Below are 9,380 nucleotides of genomic sequence, written 5' to 3'. Positions count from 1 at the left end.
ACAGTTCCCAAGGTCAAGGTCACCCTCATCTTCGCTAGCCAAGGCTTCTGATTACGTTACACTACACGAACCCTTGGCGGATATAGTCGTGTTCAAACCGTTGCGCCCTGGAATCCCAGGGCACCCAATCAAATCACGTTTTACATTCTGGCTTGGTTTCGCAGTAAACAAAAAATGCGGCACCCAGTACAGAGCTACATTGCCGACTATGTCATGGCATTTTACCTAAATACAAAAATCACAATCTTTGGGGGAACATTCGCAGTGTTTGATCAATTCATATAAGTCATTGATCACATATCTCATCGAAATGACACCAAACATCGATGTGTGTTTGTAAACATCACCGATGAAGTAAATCGGTAACGCTTGTTTTGATTGGTCGAAAATTTCATGCGTGAAGGGTGGCAATTTCGAATCACCGCTAGAGGGCCAGAACTGACGCCTATATCTGCCAAGGGTTCGTGGAGTGTAACGTAATCAGAAGCCTTGGCTAGCGAAGATGGGTCACCCTGTTCATATGGTGAACATCACTAGTTTTCCTCAACACCTGTTTCCAGGGTTTCCAGGGTCAAGGTCACCAACCATTGCTTATGAACTGTTTCCTTGGTGAAGATCATCACTTATAACTATCCATTGCAACTCTTCCCAGGGCTAAGGCCACAACTGTGTCCTAGCAATTACTACAACCAGTCTCATTTAATTTTTAAAATGTTCAATCCTCCTCATCACTTTCTATCCTGTTTTTCTTATTGAGCACCTGTCGGAGTGGTATGTGGTCATCAAGTTCTGAGTCAGAGTTATCTCCCATCTCCAAACTGAACTGAGTTGCTGGAAAAGAGCCTGAAATAGAAAACAGATAAATGTCAATAGAATTTGTACATTTTCAATTTTCATAATTAGTGATGTAATTTCTGATAATGGCACTTTTCATTGAATTGTATATAGATATTTCATATTAATGAAAATAAATATAATTCATACATCAAACTTGTATATAAAACAAATTCCGAGTTCTGAACTGGAAGGGAGTGTACATTTATCAAAATACAATCAAATTGTTAAGAGGGACATGGAAGGGAGTACTTCAATGTTGACTACCGACAGATTAAAACCCATGTTGTATCCATCCATTCTAGCAGAGTAGTTGGACTAAAAGTTACTTATTACTATTTTTGTGGATGAAGTAGAAAGAAACAATAGTTTTACTCACCTTGCTTAAGCTTAGAAGCTAGAGGGACATCATCATCACTGTCCGAGTCGGACTGCATTTGGACACTCTTGGTTGGTTGTGCAGGAGTTTCTACATCACTGTCCGAGTCGGACTGCATTTGGACACTCTTAGTTGGTTGTGCAGGAGTTTCTACATCACTGTCCGAGTCTGATGGTGAAGTGTTATTTTCCGATGCATTTGATGGGATACGGGCACGCTTGGCTGGCTGTAATGGTTCATCATCATCGCTACTGTCACCTAAATCTAGAGGGCGCTTCTGTGACTGGCTTGCCTCGGTGTCACTGGTAACGGCTGTCTCATCATCAGCAGGCATAGCTGGTCCAGCATCACTGTTAAACAACAATACCAGTATTAGATGTAATTCTTGTTTGATCATTATGTTGAAGTGATACATAGATAAATAAATAATTAGTAGATTCTGTCCCAAAAAAGTTCACTACCTTTGTCATGTCTTAGCTAGATAGAGGTTTGAGACAAGAGGACAGATGTATATTTTTTCTGATTTTGAAACAATGACATCATTTACATTGAAGTATACAAATAATGGTGTTCAAGAAATAATTATAAACATGTACATTCCCTCTTCTGCTCTTGGATATACAGGTATATGGATTGCAAAATTTACCTAAACAAGAGATCCCAGAGGGATCTTGGCGCCCACCATTGAATGATCTTTATAGGTTCCATGTCAGATTGATCTTTTCTCTACTTTTCCCTTCCTCTAAGTCTTACTAATCTGTGTAAATTCAGATACAGCCCTCTAGTACTTTTCAAACAAGGGTAACCTATATATAAAATTTAAGATTTGGCGATAATGGCTGTCTGTTGTTTTCGGATTGGTCCCAAAATGCAACACCAGGGACCAAGGGGAACCTACATATGAAATTTCAGAAAGATCCCTTCAGTACCTTCTGTAAAATAGCGATAACAAACTTCAATTGTCAAAATACAAGATGGCTGCCTGTCGGGCAGGTTGTTTTCTGACTGGTCTCAAAATGCAATATGCATAACTAGGCACTGAGGGCAACCTACAAATGAAATTTCAGAAAGATCCCTTCAGCAATTTCTGAGAAATAGCGATAACAAACTTCAATTGTCAAAATCCAAGATGGCTGCCTGGCGGCCATGTTGTTTTCCGCCGATAGGTCTCAGAATGCAATATGCATAACTAGGCACCAAGGGGAACCTACATATGAAATTTGAGAAAGATCCCTTCAGTACTTTCTCAGAAATAGCGATAACAATCTTAAATTGTCAAAATCCAAGATGGCTACCTGTCGGCCATGTTGTCTTCCGATTGGTCTCAAAATGCAATATGCATAACTAGGCACCAAGGGGAATCTACATATGAAATTTGAGAAAGATCCGTTCAGTACTTTCTCAGAAATAGCGATAACAAACTTCAATTATCAAAATCCAAGATGGCTGCCTGTCGGCCATGTTGTCTTCCGATTGGTCTCAAAATGCAATATGCATAACTAAGTACCAAGGGGAGCCTACATATGAAATCTGAGAAAGATCCCTTCAGTACTTTCTCAGAAATAGCGATAACAAACTTCAATTATCAAAATCCAATATGGCTGCCTGTCGGCCATGTTGTTTTCCGATAGGTCTCAGAATGCAATATGCATAACTAGGCACCAAGTGGAACCTACATATGAAATTTGAGAAAGATCCCTTTAGTACTTTCTCAGAAATAGCGATAACAATCTTAAATTGTCAAAATCCAAGATGGTTGCCTGTCGGCCATGTTGTTTTCCGATTGGTCTCAAAATGCAATATGCATAACTAGGCACCAAGTGGAACCTACATATGAAATTTGAGAAAGATCCCTTCAGTACTTTCTGAAAAATAGCGATAACAAACTTCAATTATCAAAATCCAAGATGGCTGCCTGTCGGCCATGTTGTTTTCCGATTGGTCTCAAAATGCAATATGCATAACTAGGCACCAAGGGGAGCCTACATATGAAATTTGAGAAAGATCCCTTCCGTACTTTCTCAGAAATAGCGATAACAAACTTCAATTGTCAAAATCCAAGATGGCTGCCTGTCGGCCATGTTGTTTTCCGATTGGTCTCAAAATGCAATATGCATAACTAGGCACCAAGGGGAACCCACATATGAAATTTGAGAAAGATCCCTTCAGTACTTTCGGAGGATTAGCGATAACAAGAATTGTTTACGGACGGACGGAGGGACGGACGGACGGACGGACGACGGACCACGGACGCAGGGCGATTTGAATAGCCCACCATCTGATGATGGTGGGCTAAAAATGTAACTGCAAAGCTTCAATATGTATTGCCATGCAAATTGTAACTATCCTCGATGAGTGTATATACCCTCCGAAACTTCTTATCCAAAACCATTGACTGAGAAATTTGTTAAACTGAAAATTGTTCAATAATTACAAGTGCTATTAGTTTTACCTATCTTCACTGTCGGAGTCCTGTATACGTCTGATGCGGGACTTTTTCTTGGAGGGTGGAGTAACCTTTGTTGTGGTTTTGTTAGCTGGAGTGTCTGTCACCTCGGAAACTTGATGACCTTGACCTTCAAATTCCACATCATCATCACTGTCATTCCTTGCTACAGGTGGAGAAGCAGATCTTCTCTTTCTGTTGAAAGCAAAAAGCCAGGAGTTTATCAAGAATTCTGGAAGTACTGCTAAACCCAAAAATTAACAGCAATATAGTATTCCTTGAAACATTTTATTTGCTCTGAAATCAAGAGTACCATCATCCGACAGTATAAAGCTTCACTCAGACTGTGTATCACTATACTTCAAACTAGCATTAGGGGGCAAGTTAACAAACAGGAATTACATATATTATATACAGTACATTCCAGTTAATCGGGTAACGCTTAATCGGGTATTACGTTTTATTGGGTAAAATTTCAAAAACCAAAACCATTTTCTCTTAAATCATGTTAAAAAAATTTGTTTAATTGGGTTGGAAAAGTCATATTTTTCGGTTATTCGAATAGAACAATCGGGACAAAAAAAAATAGAAATGCTCCGATTTTCACGAATGTCATCACGTATTTCTTTAAGTTTTGGACATTTATCAACAAATAGGGTAATTTAGATGGTTAAAATGTCAAAAAACGGTAAAATATTACCTTAAACGATAATGTTATGTCGGGGTTTTGTCATGTTCAGAACTGTGTTGTTGTTAATTCTGCCTCGTGGGGTTTTCCCCCCCAACAGGAAGTCGATTAAGAATTGTGGGTAAAATTAAATGTTATTTTTAGAGTCAGCAGCAGGCCAAACATAATGGGGGTTTAAAAGCATAATTAGCTACTAGACAATTAAACATTTACTTCTGGGATGTAAAATCTTCGAAGCAGAAACCAAATAAATAGGGTTTGACCTGGGTGTGACACTGCTACAGATGGATTGATATCACCGCTTACTGTATGTGGCAAATCCAAAGTTAGGGGTTCGCCATGGGGAAATGTGACGACACCGGTACACAGGTGATTTATTAAAAAAACAGTAGTGAGCAGTAAAAGGACAGACGCCCGACGTAAGCTTATAATTCCTATTCAGGTAAGGATTAGAACTGGTTAATTAAAAACATTACATTGGATTTCGTGTTGTTTTATCAGTGACTGCCAGTGTCAAGTTCGTATAAATTTATACCACAGGAAACGACCTAAATAAACTCGGTTTCTCCGATCTCTGTGCTTTGGCAATTGAAAATAATATAGAATATTTTAAACTTCATAGCAAACATAAGAATGTCTCTATGATAAACATAAATGATTTTAGCTGTAATTGTCGGCGAGTCCTCAGATTGTATGTCAAATTAGGAACACGTGGATGAAACAGGGATGTATGACTCCCGATTTGAGGTGCTACGATTGTACTGTGTCGCGAATAAGAAACAATCTTTAAGGTTTAATTATTTTAATACGTGTATTTTTATACAATTAGTAATAGTGATCTGACAATTTGACATCAGTAAAAGCACAAACAAAAACACCGTTTATTAACAATAATAACGCAAATATTTTCATCCAAAATCGACCCAAGTCTGACAACCATTACGGACCAAATCCAAGATGGCGACGTGCATTTCGACTTATTGCATAAGTCGGTTAATCGGGTAAAAAGTTCCCGCAAATAGGCAACCCGATTAAGCGGAATGCACTGTAATGATATTTCAACAAAAAAAATATTGCAATATTTAAAGGCAAAATTGACATAGTTTTAATCAGGCTTTGCATTATAGTAAACAATGAAATTATCATTACCATGAAACATGTTCAATTTTGGTAATGATAGTTAAATAATATCAAACCTTAATACAATTATATAGGGGTTAACAGATGCCTTTCAATACATGCACCAAAAGCTTAACATCAGAATTGGCATTATAAAAAGTCTGAACTTAACATCAGAATTGGCATTATAAAAAGTCTGAACTGTTAAAAAAAAAATTAAAAAAAATAAGACTTTTCCCCAGAAAGATATCAATTGTGTCTCCAGAATAGTTTATTCTACCTGTTCATCTAGATAAAATGTGGTTGTAACATGTAGCTAGAGTTGCCCTGATAAAGGCCAGAGATTCACGTGAATACAGAGGTTAAAATATTCATGATCACCTAATTATTTAGGCTTTGTATCATGAATACTGAATATTCTGAACTTAACTGATGCAGAGGACCATTAAATACCTTGTTCTATCTCTCTTGGGCTTCTTGCCCTTATCCTGCTGTCGTTGTTTTGCTATGGCTTTCAATCTCTCCATCCTTTCGGATGTTTTCTGATTATCCTTCTTCTTCGCCTCCTTGACTTTTTTCTTGCTGGGTTTGGGAGCGGGTGGTCGGTGGACCTTGATTGTATGTGCCTGACTTGGAACCCCTTGTTCATCAAGTGTCAGCCCCTCCACAAGCTGCCTCAGTTGGGCGGGGCTCCAATCGCCAGGGATACGCCAAAACATCTCCTGGAGAGCAAAAAATTGGGAGAGTAATCATATCATATCAATGGTAATATTTATTTAAATAGTGTTATGTTCAATTCTTACATGTTGTCTTAAACATGTCAAATAATAAACTATAGCATGTGTGAAATATAAATGACCCATGTCCCACTTTGACGAAAATGGAGCTAAACACTTGAACATCTCTATCTCTATTTTTGGTAAATTGACGAATTCCATGGAAGTTCTTACTTAAATTGAGACAAACGAAGGTTAGGACTTCATGGCAGGGACATATATGAACTAAAAATTATCAAAATACAATACAAGAATCCATTTTAACAATGAAACAAGAAGCCGTCTGAAGTGATCCCGTGAACTGGAGATGTTTTACCTGCTCACTGGAAGGAGGACAGATGCCAATTTTCTTCAGGAAAGACAGAAAGCATTCATCTTCCATGGCTGTTTCATTCTCCTCTGTCAGTGGAACAATGGGAACTGGCATACTACTGGCTGTAATAAAGGAAATAAAGCTTAAATAGCATCCAGATCAAAATAACTTTTACTATGGTGGTACATGTACCGTATATAAATAATTAATCTTAAACAGCATCCAGATCAAAATAACTTTTACTATGGTGGTACATGTACCGTATATAAATAATTAAGCTTAAACAGCTTCCAAATCAAAATAACTTTTACTATGGTGGTACATGTACCGTATATAAATAATCAAGCTTAAACAGCTTCCAAATCAAAATAACTTTTACTATGGTGGTACATGTACCGTATATAAATAATCAAGCTTAAACAGCTTCCAAATCAAAATAACTTTTTTTACTATGGAGGTACATGTACAGTATATAAATAATTACCCTATGTACATAGAGAATACATGGTCAGTGTCTTAAAATATAAGCTGTATTTTGGCGAGGGTAAAGAAAGACAAAAGTGGCGAGCCTTGGCGAGCCACTTGTCTTTCTGTCCCGAGCCAAAAATACAGCTTATATTTTAAGACACTGACCATGTATTCTATTTATCCTGCAACAGTCATAAAAATAATCATCAAAAATAATCATTTTGAAGTGAAACGGTGTCAAAAATGACAGAAATATGTTCGCCTTTCAAACGTAGTTTCACTTTGAATTAGGTCAGTCGAACAGACGTACGTGCTAAGATTCCAAAATACAGCTGTTTTCCGTCACTGCCGTATACAGCAAAAATATATACGGTGGGTGTATTCCGACAATGCGGTGGCAGTTGCAGGATAAAATGGAAATATATGGATTGCGAATGGCAAAGCCCCTAATAAGGTAGTCTACTGTCAAACTAACACAGCCTGAAACACTTCCCTATGGAAGCAGCTTGGCAGTGTAGACTGGCAAGTGCTGTGAAACATCGCTACACATCACATTCAAGGCTTGTTGACATGAGCCAGTTAACTATGTCCTGTCAGCTCGTCATATATATTCACAATAGGAAAGAAAGCAAAATTTTAAATTTTAAAGCATTTTTTTCCTAAAAAAAAAAAATTATGTTAAAATCAATAGAAGAGAACACTGGCTCGTTATTTGTTTATTGTAAGTACCTCTGAAGTTCAGTATAATATAATATTATGGCATTAAAATATCTGCTTCTTTAATTATTGGATAAATCTTCAAGAATTCTTTATGTTACACTTCACTGTGTCAACAGTCGGCCCTTACCTGATTCCTCCTTATCCCCAGCGGTCCGACTCAAACCACGCTGTATCCACTTGATCTGGTCATTGTAACCTGTAGGATTATCAACAGTAATTACCAAATCAGACATGGAAGAGAATACCAGATGACACAAAAATAAATGAGTGAAAGAAATATGAGACCCCCTGTTTGCAAGAGATGATGAAAGTGAGGTGAACCTAGGGTCCCAACACTGGCATCTCGTATTTTTTTTAGTAATAATATAAAAGCAAATTAAGAAATGAAATTATAATTTAGTGTCTGTTATGTTCAGCTTACCTAATCAAGACACCAGTAATACACACTAGGAAATACTGGTGACAAAGAGGACAAAGAGGCCAGCAGTAGTGATACAAACTCCTATACCGTGGGGCAATAACTACCCCCCCCCCCCCCGTATGGCTTTCATGTGGCACAAAGTCTGGTTATATTCTTATAGATTACCTACCGTATTTGACCTAATAAGGGCGCCCCTACCTTTTTTCAAGGAAATAAATCATTCAAAAGTAATAATTCATGTTAAATGTTTGCTACTTTATGTGTTCAATTTTCTTCAGCAAAATAAGTAACTGGAACACAACTTTTTGCCACATTTTGTCTATTCCTACAGATGACATGTCAGTGCAAAGAGCACCTGAAACTAAACACACATACAAATAATAACTTACCATCTTTATTTGAAGATAAAGTAAAAGACTTCATTCTTGTTGATAAATAGCTTTTGTTCAGAACAGAAAGCTAGTAAAAGACATTTTTATGACTGAATATTTTACCGTTTCCACAGCCTTGGGTATTCTGCTATAAGGTATAGTCTGTTTCATAAAACTTCAGAATAACTAATCTTAATAAGGGCGCCCTGACTGTCAATTACCTGCGCCCTGATTAGGTCAAATACGGTATATATATATATGTTTAATCAAGCCTAACGACTTTACAAGTCTGCCTGTGAAATTACATGTCTCAAACCTGTCCTTTATGGCCGATTTTCAGATTCCCTGTGATATTTTATTGTATAATGACCCTCTGTACAGCAACCACCTGTCTAATGAGACAGAGGACCGGTGATTTTGAAATGTGGCGACTCGTTTGTTTTCTATAACAACAGATTACTGTCAGCAAGCCATCTTCTGCTCTCAGTAGTCATCCCTCATAAAATCCCCAGAAAATTCAGACACTTTGACCCTGTCCTGCTTATATAAACAAAAGACCCCCATCACCTGTTGAAATTAATGTAGCTGCCCTGGATTGGGATTTGTGACAGAGGAGCCAGTCACCATGTGTATTGGTGTATTTCATTACAACTGTGCCTTGGTGGCTTCATATGACACGGTCAGATAATTTGTGATTAAAACTAGGATACATCACAAACACTGCTCACATCTGTCAACAAGATACTGGCGTTTGTACTGCCACCATCTCTTAATTGGACAATACCAATAAAAAGTCATAAACTGACACAAAAATCTGGATCTAAATATAGGTCAGAAAAAAAAAC

At 37.6% G+C, this 9,380-nt stretch overlaps 1 protein-coding gene across 2 annotated transcripts in view; it reads right to left on the bottom strand.

The window, feature by feature from the left end:
* Window positions 1–390: 390 nt before the first annotated feature.
* Window positions 391–9,380, bottom strand: part of LOC117321968 (protein timeless homolog) — a 34,333-nt gene continuing 25,343 nt past the window's right edge. The window contains exons 26-32 of one of the 2 annotated variants that reach the window (XM_033876609.1): window positions 7,871–7,939; window positions 6,559–6,677; window positions 5,920–6,188; window positions 3,666–3,854; window positions 1,332–1,563; window positions 1,214–1,271; window positions 391–843 (exon numbers count right to left, since the gene is read on the bottom strand). In XM_033876609.1, coding sequence (XP_033732500.1) covers window positions 716–843; window positions 1,214–1,271; window positions 1,332–1,563; window positions 3,666–3,854; window positions 5,920–6,188; window positions 6,559–6,677; window positions 7,871–7,939 — 1,064 coding nt within the window. In that variant the 3' untranslated portion in view covers window positions 391–715. Of the gene's footprint in view, window positions 844–1,213; window positions 1,564–3,665; window positions 3,855–5,919; window positions 6,189–6,558; window positions 6,678–7,870; window positions 7,940–9,380 lie in introns of both variants that reach the window. The other variant, XM_033876608.1, reaches the window with a different exon arrangement.

Source organism: Pecten maximus, chromosome 2 (genome assembly GCF_902652985.1).
Source record: "Pecten maximus chromosome 2, xPecMax1.1, whole genome shotgun sequence".
Taxonomy (NCBI): Eukaryota; Metazoa; Mollusca; class Bivalvia; order Pectinida; family Pectinidae; genus Pecten; species Pecten maximus.
This window is presented reverse-complemented; position numbering and strand designations above follow the sequence as displayed.